This window comes from Chiroxiphia lanceolata, chromosome 6 (genome assembly GCF_009829145.1).
Source record: "Chiroxiphia lanceolata isolate bChiLan1 chromosome 6, bChiLan1.pri, whole genome shotgun sequence".
Taxonomy (NCBI): Eukaryota; Metazoa; Chordata; class Aves; order Passeriformes; family Pipridae; genus Chiroxiphia; species Chiroxiphia lanceolata.
In genome coordinates, this window is record NC_045642.1 from 24,773,728 (window position 1) to 24,788,364 (window position 14,637).

General features: G+C 44.7%; 1 protein-coding gene across 1 annotated transcript in view; it reads right to left on the reverse strand.

Annotated features, from left to right (window-relative positions):
- Positions 1-655: 655 nt before the first annotated feature.
- The window catches only part of C6H11orf49 (chromosome 6 C11orf49 homolog), an 81,490-nt gene continuing 67,508 nt past the window's right edge, over positions 656-14,637 (reverse strand). Inside the window, exons 5-9 of the mRNA XM_032692206.1 lie at positions 10,613-10,698; positions 8,068-8,263; positions 6,284-6,393; positions 2,719-2,782; positions 656-2,215 (exon numbers count right to left, since the gene is read on the reverse strand). Of these exons, the coding sequence (XP_032548097.1) occupies positions 2,035-2,215; positions 2,719-2,782; positions 6,284-6,393; positions 8,068-8,263; positions 10,613-10,698 (637 nt within the window). The 3' untranslated portion in view covers positions 656-2,034. The remainder of the gene's footprint in view (positions 2,216-2,718; positions 2,783-6,283; positions 6,394-8,067; positions 8,264-10,612; positions 10,699-14,637) is intronic.

Consider the following 14,637-nt stretch of genomic DNA (forward strand, 5'->3'; position numbering starts at 1 on the left):
TTTTGTTGCCCAGGTTTGGATGGAGATCAAAGTACTGAGCCTCTGACATCACCATGAGATGCAGCAGTGAGTGAGGACTGTCATTTTAGTCCTGTTCAACTTGGTCTCTGCTTCTGACTGATTTTAACAAGAGCATGTTTTTCTCTTCCTTGGACTATGGTGTTGAGGACACTGGGTAGTAAGAAAAAGGGTGGGAAAGGGCTAGTTACACACTCTTAGTAATACTAAGAAGAGAGGCTGAGGCTGTTCTGAAGCCTTTTCTGTGGGACTGGGAAGAGGCTTGCAGGGGCTTCACCTCTCCTGCTCATTGAGGGGCTGTAGTAGCTGCTGGGATGGGGAAGCATTACTCAGCTGCTCTACGCTGATGTTTTGCCACCCAGGGCTACTGCGAGAGGGCAGGAGGGGGGTAAGACTTGGGTCTTCCTGTGGCTTTTTGCCGCCTGTGTCCTGGCACAGTTCTACCATCGCAGTGTCTGGGAAGGGGCCGGAGCTCCGGGGAGTGACAGTGTTGCCACAGGGTGAGGGCAGGAGTTTGTGGGCACCTGCATGGCCACAAGTGCTGCCCCAGTGCTCAGAGTGATGCTTCCCCAGGCCATGGCCCAGGCAGCACCTAGAGGAGGGGCCAGGGCAGCCCAGAAGATCCAGATGCAGCAGAGGCCTGACACAGCGTGCTTTATTGCCAGGCTGTCACAGCCACTCACCAAGCTGGGAGAGAACACACAGATCATAAATAATATAACTTATAATAAATAAATAATCCCTCCCACTGCCTCCACAGGTGGAGTGAGCAGTAGTTATGGAATTCATCTTAAAACAGCTCCAGCATGTGTTGAATCCACAGCAGAGGGCTGGTACAAGCTTTGGGTTACCAGCTCCTGGTGGCCCATGTAGCAGCACTTTATGACCAGGAGAAGCAAGAAGGCTCCTAAAGACACATGAGAAACTGAAGTTCCCCAGGAAATAACTAGTCTGTGCAAGCTGGGGCACAGGAGCTGGGCTAGACAAAGTGTTTGGATCTGTGGAAGTCAAACTGCAGAGCTAGTTACCATTAATGCAATGCTACACTACTTATTTTTGTAGTTGTAAGGGCTACCTAATGCTGCTACAACAATGCCAGTATCTATAAAAAACCCCAGTTGCATCTCATTTGAGAACCGCTTCCTTCTCCCTTAGTGCTTCTGCCCACCCAGCCCTAGCAGATGCTCTATATGCTTGCAAGCCACACCACCTGTGGCCAAGGAATTTAAAGACTCCCTCTCCTCCAGTCTCTCTGAAACTCACCATTCCAAATGACCTTAATATGCTATCAGAGGCAGTGGGAGACCTCACAGAATGGAACTCGGCACAGCAGCAGAGCCTGAGAGCACCATGCAGTACTTACTGCAATCTAGCTTATTTGCTGTATTTGCTTTGGCCAGTCTTGGACACATGGAGGAGAAAGCACAGAGCAGACACAGCTGGCATGGCAATATCTAAGCTGCCCTTTTCTAGGAACTTCAGGAATTTCTCTGCTTTTGATCATATGCAGCTGCAGCTTTAGTGGGAATAATTACAGTGGAACACAAGTGCAGAGCTGCTGCTGGCGATTTAACCACTCTGTTGTCCAGGCCAAATCTGAACAGAGCTACACAAACAAAACACTGGCAAGCGGTCTGTGCTAGCGCTCCCTCTGCTTCAGTACCTGCTGAACCGTGAGGGAGAGCCCGGTGAGAGCATACCTGGCTGTTTCCAAGTGGCAGCAGAGCTGGCATCTGCTGGCTGGTCTTGCCTGCCAGCAGGGGGAAGCATAACTCTGCAGCTGTAAATGGCTTCTGCGAAGGAGCTATTCTTGGACAAATTGGGAGCTAGGAAAAATGCAAGCTCTTCCTGGGAAAAGATGGGTGAACCTGATACTGGGGACTAGCACAGCCACACGCACACACTGGTGATATAGACAGAACCCTCCGTCAGAGCAGATGCTCTGGGAAGAGGTACTGTTCCTCCAGTGGGTTCTGGAGAAACCTAAGATGGGAATGGTGCCCACCCTCACAACCTTCAGTTTTCAGAGGAGTCAGTCTCTTCATTGGAGCCTTCACTCTCAGCATCCATTTTTCGCCGATGGTGTAGAGGTTTCCAGGGTGAGTTAATCCTGGGTAAGTTACGGACAGGCACATTAGCTGTGTCCCCGCTGGAGCTGGCACGACCGGACATGGAAAGCCCTGAAATCTGAGCTACCCTGAAAGAGAAAAGACAAATGCTAGGCAACCTGACTTGTCATCTCCAACCTTTACCACAGCACTTTTGGAGTGAACCTGGGAGGCAGACTTACAGTAGCACAGGGATGGAAAGATGTTCACATCACAGAGGGGGAACACCTTGCACTGGTACATCCCAGACATACTGTGTGAATCTTTTACTGTTTAAATATATCTTCTGATATGAGCCTGTGTCCTCCAACACTCCTAGTTTTCACCATCCAAACAAAATTTCCCTGTTCATTAGACTGCTGCTTCCTCTAGGTCCCACTCATCCCCTCTGTCTGAAGGCTCTTCTAAGGATTTTGTTAGGTGCACCAAAGCACCCCAAAAAAAGAAACCCTCCCTGCTCAGGCTGCTTTTTTAGCTCCTCTGTTTTTGTATAGTAAAGCAGAGGAACAGGGACAGTACTTTATTACATTCTTCCACAGCATGCTACCTTTAATCCATTGCTTTACCTCCTAGTTTAGGCAATTCCACTTACAATTTCTCAAGTTCCTGGTCCATGGCAGGGTCCAGAAACAAGTCTCCTTTATCTGGTAAAGCCCCTGGGGAAAGAAAATCGATGAATGAAAAGTGTTAAAGTCATAGCAGCATCCCAGCTCTGTCCTGCAAGACAGAGAAGACTTCTCCTTACACCTATTAGAGAAATGGAAACAATATTGAGGATCACAGATAGATAAAGAATGATGATTCATTTTCTGTGCCTTTCAGACAAGCTGTAGCTGAGCTCAGACTAAATGGGGGGCAGCATCAGTAGTCTCACTTCTCACAGCCCTAAGTACTGGCAGCTTTTGTTCATTATACAAAACTAATGACTACTTACTGTCAGGGAGATGGCAGTCTGTCAACTTTAGGCCTTTGCTCATTGCCCTATATAGTCAGCAGTCCCAGATCCTATCAGAGCAATAGATGTGGTGGTGTCGGTGCCACAGCCTGAAACATGCACTATACCACCCAGGGAGATGTATATTTCTGTGCCACCTGCCTTTCTTGTGGTGCACTGAGGTTGGGGATCAAAACACTCCACCAATGTAAAGCTATTGCTTTCCTTGCAATTCAGGAAAGTCAGGCCTGACTCTGGTGCACATTAAGTCTACAGGAGTAAGTGTGGATGAACTGTGCTCTAGCAATGCTTGTCTGGGTGTGAGCATGAATGGCTGGGCCAGTATTTGGGTACCCCCTGTCAGCATAAGATCAGCGTGCTCCTTTTCACATTAGGAACCCTATTCAAGATGAAGGATGTGGTATAGTTCAGGACTAGAACAGCTGGTTGATCATCCTTACCCTTCTCTGAAAGGACACTGGCATCTCAGAAGAGCCCAGAAAGGAAGATGGGGCTCTTAGGAAAACCTTCCTTCCTAATTTTTTAACAAACCCCACCTTGTGTAGGGGTCACGTGAGGGTATGATCAGCCAGCACAGAAATGATAAGAATTGCCTACCAGAGCCTGGACAGTGCCACTGCACACCAGGACCAAAAAACCCATTTGGTAATCTGTACCAACAGTGCAGTGAAGAATGCTCTTGTTTTTCAGGAGACCTGGGTGCTACACTCAATACCTTTGGGAAGGGGCTTTGTACTCCCTGTGAGGACACAAATCTGTTTTCTGGCCCTGGCACCCTTGCCTTGAAGGAGCAATGAGTGCGTAAAAACTAGAATCAGTTTAGACCAGAACCGACTCTCCCATTTTCTCTGGTTCTTGTCTGCAAATGAACAGGAAAGCCTGGCACCGCAACACAGTGTCAGGAGGTCTAGGCTAGTGTCCCAGCCTCCTTCCTTTCATGGGCTCAATTAAAAGAATAAGCAGCTAAAGCTTAACTTGTTTCTGTATTTGCAGAATGCACAGTGAGGTCTCTAGGGCACAAGAATTACTTGGGAGAGTCAGTAAATAGCACTTAGAAAATTCACAAATCAACACGGACATTGGAATTACACTGTAGATTCCAATCTGCCTGGCAAACTCATCAGCACTGCCCCAGCCTGAACAAGCTGTTTTAATCCCTAGCCCTCTTCCTCAAGAGGGGCTACTGGCTTTGTGAGACCAAAGAGAAGGCAGGCAACCTGACCGAAACCTCCTCTGCCTGAAACTGCTCTTGCTGAAGGGCTTTAGGGAGCTTGTGATCCCCTACAGACCAAAGACTATTGAAATCACCCTTCAGGAGAGATTAAAAGACACCAGGAAAAGAATCCTCCTTTCCTTGCCAAAACACTAGCACCTGTCAGACTTGTGGCTGCTGCCCCTCCTCTGAGAGAGACCTCAGCAGGAGGCTGGCAGAGGGCCAGGGGACGGGCCCACATTAATGGAAACGAAAACCCACACACTTTGTAGATGGCACAATGGAGGCGGTGGGCAGGATTTTTTTTTCTTTTCATCTGTTTTCTTTGTGCTCAACTAGAAATGGATTTCATAGGGCAAAGGAAAAGAAAGATTTTGCTTTCTGCCATCCAGGCATCACCTTCTTCACAGTGAATACACTGCTTCCTAAGCTTGTTTGCAGAGGGGATTGCAGGGCTGTATTCATCCACTTTTGATATATAATCTCCATGTTGCTGTGTAAGCAGCTCTGCCCCACAGCACCATTAGCAGTTCAAACAGTTTGCTGTAAGAGGGGGCTCAGCCAGGGAGGGCACACTTTTACTGTACTATGACACACACCTGTGCAAAAGAAGCAGCCCTCAGGCAAAGTACACCTTCCCATTGAGTTTTGTCTTTGTAATATAGGGACTGGCACACATTCGGGCCTAGAGGTAGAGGAAGAGGATAACTACTCAAAGACAGAGAGCCTACTCTTGATGGCCAGATGATTTGCTGAGTGCATATGAGTGAAGACGAGTGTTTGGGAACACACTCAGCACCCCCCCACACACACTCCCCATTTAAATGTACCTCCTGGATACAGCCTTGTCAAACACAAAAAGCCATTTCTGTTCCCCTTTGCAAGAGGAGGAAGTAAGCAAGGCATATGGGGGACATATGGAACTGTGAGTCTGAATTGTGTATGCTCCCCTTTGCCAATGCAAAGGGGGCTTTGCACTGCTTCCTTGCTCTGAACTAGCACAACATGAAAACAAGCAGTGAGATGCTGCTTGGTAATCCCTGTGGTTCCCACAACAGTCTAGTACAGATTTTTTTTTGCAGTTTGTGTTTTATCATACCACCAGATCTTCAGCAGGATTGCTACTGGCAAGATCACACTGCCTTGACGGAAGATGGGGATGAGCTGGGAAAGACTGGGCTATAAGCCTTTGAGCCAAGGAGGTCTTCCCTCCTTTTCTTGTAGAGAAGAGCAGCCATTTAAAATCTGTGGAAGGACAAAGGGCTAAAACATAGGATGGGACTTCAGCTCAGTATGGTCGACACCAGTCAGATACCTTACTTGTCTCCTGACTAACTCTGCCCAACTTTTACAGCCAAATATGTTAAAACAACAGTTCTGCTAAAATTATCAGTTATTCAAGAGGTAAAACATTACTATCTTAGGGTAACATTTCATATCTAATTTTATCCTTGAAGAGGGGCCCTCTGGTGGTCTAGTGGTTAGGATGCGGCGCTTTCACCGCCGCGGCCCGGGTTCGGGTCCCGGTCAGAGGAGTCCCCCGGGTAGATGGAGCTCGTCAGCCCTGTAAGGCCATCCATCTAAGAGAAGGTCACTCTATACAAACCTACGTCCTGAGGACCTCACTGCCACTGTCCAAGCTTGCTCGGCCCCGGCAGATGAACCTTAGGATTAAAGGGTGGGCTCAGCTCAGCGCACGCTGTGTCTCACCTAAAAAATCCACTGCGCAGGCTCGAAGGGCAAAGACCCTTCCCAAATCTTCGTTCGCGAAGACTGGCCATACCTTATCCTTGAAGAAGCTTCACAGCTTCAAGTAGACAGTAAGGCACAGTGTTAGGTTTTTAAAGTTAATCCATCAACAAAATGATGAAAAACTTTCCTTTGCTCTCTTCCTGACAGTGTAAAATGTGGGGCATAATTACAGAGGAAATTCCACAGAAATGCAGAATGACTGAAAATCTAGAGCTGAATCACTCACAGGAGTCTTACCTAGGGCTCGATTGATCCCCTGATCCTTTGCAAGTGCCACAAGGAATCCATAGAAGGTCATTCTCTGTGCATTACTCAACATTTCCTTCAGAAGAGCAGAAGGTGGACAGCTAGGAAAAGAGAGACAAAGAGGTCATCTTGTCTTTTAAATTATAATATTTTTTTTCTAAGACTCAGCTCAAACTGGAGAAATAAACCCTTTTACCTGTTCTAACACTGTCAAGTTTCCTTGACTTAGTTTAAAACAAATAGGCACCAGCTTGCTTATTGAGCTTTGCATCTGCTCCCTGTTTGCTAAGCAAGATCTTTGAGCTGGAGTACATCCCTAGGAGCAGTCTTACCTGTCTCCATTCCAAGGACAGGGAGAAAAGCCTAGATTCACTCAGAGGCACACATATCCCAACTCTTAGCATGTTCTTTCAAAAATCATCTGGGAAATACTTTCTTTCAGAAGTCAATAAACTTTCTCAGAATCATAGAAGTGTTAAGGTTGGAAGAGACTTCTAAGATCACTGAGTCGAACAGTTAACCCAGCACCACCATGTTCACCACTAAACCATGTCCCTAACTGCCACATCTAAACATTTTTTGAATGCTTTAGGGATGCTGTCATCATCCTTTTATCAGTGATAATCATCCAAGGGGCAGGAAAACCTCTCCAATGACAGCCTAAATATGTCAGAAAACAATATTTAGGTTTTTAAATTGACATGTTCCCTTCACCTACACTCACCTTAACCCCTGGTCCTGACTTATAAGCAATATCTTCATAGTGATTCTTGCTGTTGCCCAATACTGCTTAAAGGATTTCATGCAAAATCACACTGCCTCATAAAGAGCAAGTGTTGAACAGTCAATGGTGTAGTGTCACCCTGGGAGATGTGGGTCTGGGCTGGTGATCCCTTAGGCAAAGGTGGTTACCAAAGCCTGGCCGAGTATTGAGCTACTGGATGAAAGGATGGGAATGGCTCCCCTCACACTGCTGTGCAAAGCCTGACTTGCCAGATAGGCTCACAGCACCCTTCCCATCTGAAGTTCTCAGGACACACAGGGAATGTAGAGCTTTTGCTGTTTAAAAGAACAAAACAACCTGTTAACTCCATGCTTAGATATCTATAGCAGTGGACAGCAGTTCAGGAGTAATTTTATGTATCACAAATTTGGATTCAGGCACATTAAGCAGAAGTCAGATGGAACTTGTGTCCTGAGTCATTTTGTGGATCTATGCCATGACCTTCCAGGAGGGTGTGTGCTTGCTACCTTTAAGAAACTATGAAGAAAGAGTTTGTCAAAGCCATACAATAAGGTCCAGTATTGCTCCATCCTCTGCTGAACTAAGGCTAGTCTTGTGCCTGGGATCTGTAGCTGGAGACCAACTCCATCACAGGCTCAGGTACAGACTGGCAGGATGAACTTGCCTAGGTACTAAGGCTTCATACTCCATCCATCCCAGTGGGCCTTTCTTAGGCTTCAACTCCCAAGAACACAACTGCACTTGTTTATCTCCTCTAGCTAACTCATAATGGATCTCTCCTTGATGCAAGTGTCAATGCAGAAGTGAGAAGAAGAGCAGAGACCCAAATCAATCCATTACTTCAAGAATCAGCTCAAATCCCATGTCTCATTTGGTTTAAGCTGTTCAGCTACGATGTTTCCCTTCATACTTCTCCAATGAGATTCATGTGGGAGTTACAGCTTGTTCAAAGTCCTGTATTTCTTCACAGCTCCATCCTTACAAAGGGTTTCCAGAGACTTCAAATTTGTGTTTTAGACTCCATTCATACCTGTATTTTGATCTGTCACACAAGGACTCCAGGCACTGGTAGAAGAGAGATGCCTCTACCCCTTCGAGTGGGTTGCAGTCATTTGGGGGTTGGCGCTGCCGATGTTGCCCAGAGGATGATGTTGGCACAATCACAGTATTTGGATTCTTACCAGCCAGTAGATCCTGATAAATGCCAGCCACACTTTCCAGGAATTCTGAAAGAACAGAAAGTCACTTAAAACTCAGGGCTATAACCAGCAAAGCATCCTTCTGACCTACCAGAGTTTGGATTAAACTGTCATTCTGTGTTGTACAAAGCACCAACAGGAAATAAGCACAACTCTACAGCACCCTGCTTATTCAGATCAGATATTAGGCAGACCCAAACAGCCATTTCCATAGAAGTTCCTGGCTTCTTTCTGTCAGGATGATTATGAGAGGCCACTCCGTTGAAAAAGATTCTTCTGAAGGGTACAAAGGTTAGCTAGCACATGGATAAAACAGTGGAGTGTGAAAGCTAATGTCAAACACAAAACTAGTTTGCAAAGTCTAAAATGTTTTCCTTCTCCATCTCTTGCCACTCATCATTTAAGAACTCATCCAAGTTGGGAGCAAACTATAATGAACCGCAACAAGAAGAAAGGGAGCAAGTTAGTTAGGGTTCCAGGCTGTATCCCAGCTTGCCTCTGTGCTGCTCCAAAGTAAATATAATACAAGATGTAGAGGGAGGGCCAGGGCAGGTCAGGGCTGGAGTTGGCAGAAAGCCTCTCCCCAGGCTCCTCATACTACCCACTGTTTACTGCAGGAGTCTAATTTTAAACAAGTTTGTTTATGGATGTGGTCAGCAGTTTACAAATCTAGATTCCATTCGGAGTGGTTTGCATGTGTGTGGGTTGGTGGGAGAGCGTATGACAGGCTGTGTGCGTGCACCATGCCTGAGTGAACAGGACAGGGATGGGATCTTTGAGTGTGTGTACACAAGAACAAGCTCTTGAAGACTAAAGTGGCATTTAAGTCTCAAGGGAATGAAATGTAATTCTGTGTGTGAGGTGGGTGGAGAGGAAAGTCAGGATGTCAGCAGGCCCTGAGGCTGTTGCTGAGGTTCTCCAGCTCAGTGGAAATATTTGTTATATCAGAGAAAAACTTTCCAAACACATTATCTGTCCTTGGCTAATGGTTCTGCCCAACAAGCCTGGTTCTGCCCAACCCAAAATCATCGTTTTCAACTGTTTGTCTACAATGAATTGTCATGGATAGAGTTGTGATATGCATTGGGGAAGTATATACAGAGAAGTAAGGAGAAAAACAGATTATTGCATTAGGAATAGCAGCTGAGTCTTAACTGCTAGAAAGATGGGAACTGACAGGATGGATCAGATCAGCAGGCCACCCAAGTTTACACAGGCTATGTTTACCACAGCTTCTAGCCAGTGTCTCCCAGTACACAGACCTGGCCCGCTTCGCCTCATCAAGGCCAATTGTGAGCTACATCAATCAGAGGGAGCTGTTTCAGTGGGAGCACACAGAAATCCATGAGTTTTATGTTAGAAGGTGCAGTATGCCAAGAGATGAGAAAGTGGCAAACCAGCAGTCCCCAGTGCTTGGGAGCATATCTAACTTTGATAAAGGAAATGTTCATCCAAGTTTCTCCACCTTTTCTTCTGAACTTGAGTTTAAAAATATCTGGGGATTTTTCCAGATGTATATGTGTGGGTGAGCATTTGTAAAATATACACACACACATGAACAAATATTATTTGATTTGTACTTTTCCTGATAAAAAAATTTTAGTAGTATCCCATCTAGTTAAAACTCCAGCTGGTGAGAGAGGGGTAGAATATAACAAATGACCAACAATACGAAGAATGTTCACATGCATTATCTGTTCATTTTCCTTTCCAACTAGGGGCTTTCAAGTCAAACAAGAAAGGTGGTTCTTCACGGGACAGGTGCTAAGCCTGTGCAACTCTTTGCTAAAAGGTATTGTGGAGGTTGCAAATTTATGTGATTTCAAGGGGAGGCTGGAGAAGTTCTTGGTAGTGGAGTCCTCTGGGGGTTCCTAAACCCATGGAAACTATATCCAGTTCAGAAACTATCTGAGCTGAAACCAACTCATAGTTGGGCAAGTACTGGGGGGAAGAATTGCATCAATTTGTCCAGTTCCTTTTCCTTTCAAGGCACCAGCTGATGGGTTTTTCCTATCCTGTCTCCAGCACAGTTGAATAATTTCCTTAAGGAAAGGAAAAAAAAATTCCCAGCAAAAGTTAATTGTTAGGTGTTAACACAGTCTAGATAAAGCTAGAAATTTATATTTCAAGGCTAAGACAAATACATGCCTAAGACATAACAGTTGCAGGTATCTTATTATTCACAAAAATTTGGAACCTACTCATAAAGCCTGCTAATCTCTTGACATCAGTGATGCCTTTCATCAGTAGATTCTATTATCTATATATTTTCTGTGAAAAACCATATCCTTTAAAGTTTCAAAAAAGTGCAAGGATTGGGAAGCTGTAAAGTTGCAATGCTATACTAATGATGGTCAGCAGCTTCCCAGCATTTACCTGAGTAGTAGAACTGGATCTGGAAAGCAAAGAGGAAATCAGAAAAAGACATCAGGCAATCCATTGCATCATCCATCAGCACAATCCTATGACAAGATGAGAGAAACAGTTTAGCATCTACAAAAGAACTTAAGTCTGTAACCAGGAGCCCCAGCTCTAGAGAAAGTGCAGCCACGGAACTGTGCACAACTGAGGATTGCCAGTGGCCCAGTATAAGAAGTTAGGAGAGAGGAATAGGAACACCCACTGCTGCATGGATGTGGATGCCCTAATACCAAATGAAGGCAGCTTAAGAACCTGAAGCAAGGAGAAGATCCTGAATGTCAATGCTATCACACACTTCAGCAACAGTGTGAACAAAGCAGTGTGACAAGGATGTCAAGCATTCAAAGCCCGGTGGACATGATGGAACGAATGCTGGCATAAAAACTGCAAGGCTGGTTCGTATGACTATACAGAATCATAGAATATCCTGAGTTGGAAGGGACCTACGAGGACCATCGAAGTCCAACTCCTGACTAACTGTGACTACAGATAGGACAGTTATACAAGTAGTAAACTGGTGTAAGCAGAATGAGTCATGCTATTTTTCTGTATACCAGAATTCATCAAATTGAGATATTTTTCAGATTCATAAAGATAACTACAGTTGCTAATTCGCAATCTGTGGTCAAACAAACTCTACTTGACTATAGAGGAAATAACATTGCACTAACAGCACCAATCAGCTTTCTAATTGCACACTGAACACCCTATCCTCCCTTCCTGATAAATGAATCAGTCTCTTTTCATATCAGGTCTATCACTGACTATCAGGTCAAATTTCATGGCAACTGAAGACTTCTTGAACAAGTGACAATGTCCTCTTTCTCCCTGCTAAGTCCCAGGTGCACACAGGGAGCTGCATGCATCCCTATTCTGAAGCATACTTCTTGAATATGGAAAATATCAGCCACAGGCCATAAAGATGAAATATAAATGATAGCAAAGCGCAACTCCTTTCAGGAAAAAACCTGTGGATTTCAGAAGTAAGTTAGGGCAAAAGCTTTCATAAAAATGAAAACAAAACCAAGGCTCTGGTCACTGCCACTACATAAGGATTAAAAGGTCAGTCTCTGAAGTGGGGAAAATTAAACTCATCTATCAATGACAGCTTAGACTGTAAAACAGAAGAGCATACTCCACTTTGATGGAAGAAAACCCAGAGCATTCAGACAATGCTAAAGAAAGGCATTTAGTACTTTCTCTCAACTGGATGTAGGTCTACTAACCCTGTACAGTCTGTATCTGGCATACTGTGTCATATGAGAAGGATTGTCAGTTCACTATAGCCCAAATAGAAGTCATCTATTAGGATCCTTTTGAACACAGGGACAAATGCAATCTACAGAACAACTCTGCAGCATCAGTTGTCTAAACACATTGCTGGGGAAACACTGCTCTGTCTCATATAAAAGACTCCAGGGAGCTGTGTGGGAGGCTGACCTAGAAGAACATAAGATCTTGCAAGACTTCCCTGCCACTCAGACCAGTTCTGTTCACTGTGGCAAAATCAAACATGTAGAGCAGCTTGAATTAATTATCTCAAAGAAGAAAGACTGGGACTGAGAGGGTCCCCAGGAGAAAAGCCAGTATTTAAAACAAAACTCTTTGAAGATGTCAAAGTGCTTCTGATTTATTTATTACATTCCAGAAGCCTCCTCTCATCCTTTCTAAAGAAGCAGTAGCTTCAGTTCTTAATTCTCACTAATAAGCATGTTACTGAAATTGTCAGTGGCCACATCAAGGAAATGGCTTTGAAGCTGGCAGGCAGAGTATCTTCTCAGGCAATACTGCTCAGCCAGTGGCATTTCCAACCACTGTTTAAGCAGTGGAAATGCAGTTGGCCACATCACCGATGAGCTGCATTTCCTCCTTTGAAATGATGGTCTATCTTCCAGGTACCCTTAAAGCACCAAAGCTTTTCCCAGTGCATTTTTCCATCTTGAAGATGCAGGAGAGCAACAGCAGAGAGTTTTTTTACATATTTGTTATACACAGAGACAATATTACATCACCTTCATAATACTCAAACCATTTCACTTGTTAAATCTAAAACTATGGTCAATGGTTGTGTTCTGCAGCACCAAGTCCCAGTCTCTTACTTAGAGGAGAGCATGAGGAAGTAGGCAGAGGTATGAGAATTTGCTGGGCATTTTTTGCTGTTAAAGACAGTAAGGAGCCTCTAAGGAAGATTATACAGCATATATGTGATGGTGGAGCATCTAAATAGAAGCAGGTGCACTCTGGTGCTGGGTTACCGACTCTGCTTGGCCCAGGAGTGTGCATGCCGGAAATGTTGAGAAGTCTTTAAATCCAATACAATCATTTATGAGGAGATTGACTGCAGCTGGCTATTTCCCCACATAGCCAGCTGAATGAGCTCTCAAAGCTGGGAGAGCATCATATGCAACATATCTGTACCTCTTCCCTGAATATCTGGCAAGAACAACATCCTAGCTAAGGACTGTAACTAGATAGCAGGACCAAAACTGAGGGCAAAATCTGAAAGTCTGAACTGCAACTCAAGAGAGTTCACCAGGTATTCCATATTTCAAGGGATTTTTTTTCATTCTTTCTTGTCCAATTTAGACTTTAAGCCCTCAGGGAACAGATGTATTTACAAAGTTAGTAAAGTTAGTTAGGTGGCACTCAACGAATAATGAAAATCAAGGAGGAACTTTGGAAAGGACTGAAGAAAAATGCCTACACTCGAGGGACTCTGGTAAAGGGTGTAGTGGTCTTTCAGGGTTCAAGCAGGTTTGGCTGGCAGGAAAGCCCTGCTGTGGTGCCAGTGGGGAAACTTTATGGTCTACTGATTGTGGTTAAAATCTCAGAAATCCAGACTAGACAGGATGTCCCCAGGAAAAACTCTAGACCAGGCACATTGAAAGGACTTATACTGTTTTCTGCTACCATTGAAAAGGCTAACCGACACAATCTGTCTGAAGGCCAAGCTGGCTCAAATGAGTCCTCAGGGACTTGGCTTAATTACTGATACATGGGGGCAAAAATAAGCAAAACATACAGAAAGGGCAAGATCTGCACTCTCAGATAATCTTTTAACGATAGGCGTACTGAATTGCAAGCCCCAGTTCCATTAGCACTGATCAGTGCAACATGACCTTCCACATCACATAAAACCGCATAGGAGCTGTGAATTACTCTTCTCCCCACTACTCAAATGTGGGTAGTGAGTTCCTTGTGTTTCTCTAACAAGGGAAAAGTCAGGGCTCAGGTACAGATCTTGAAATCATGGCATCAAACCAGAAAGATCCCTTCATTTTCTTTCCTTCTGCAATTTCAAGATTCAGAAAGCCAAAAGGTGTCTCTGAACATCAAAGGTATCTCTGTAGATTAAAATCTTTAATCTGCTAATGGCTATAACCCTTTGAAGAAAAAAAAATCCAAGAAATCTCACAGACACAGAGAGCGTGGTTCTTTTTTTTTGGGTATGACTTCTGCATTTGTGTAGCACCAGGAACAGAAAAATGGAGCTCTCAGATGTCACGTGAATGAAACCTATATTGTTGCAGCCCCTGTTCTTATGTTCTGACATTTCCCAATCTTAGTCCCGGTGTTTGTTATCAGTGCATAGCAACAGCTCCTGGACGAGTGGACTGCACCGTGCTGTGAGATCATCTCAGTCATGCAGCACAAAGACTACAACTACGACTGTGCTCTTCCCAAGAGCTCCAGTAATTACACAGGTCCTGGCTGTATCAGTGAATGCTGTGACTACTCCCGCTGCTACTTTGTTTAATTCCTTTCCAAAGAAAATTAGCAACACAACCGTTGGGGGTGTACAGACTGAAGGAGGAACACTGTCAGTAGATTTGCATGTGACACTTATGCTTTGCAAGGGCTTGATCAACTGGTGCTGTAAGACAACCTGCAAAGTTCACTCTTCTAACTGGAAGAGACCAAGGAGGACAATGGGAAATGTAGACCAGAAAAAGGACAAGAGAGTGAGCACCAGCTGTAAG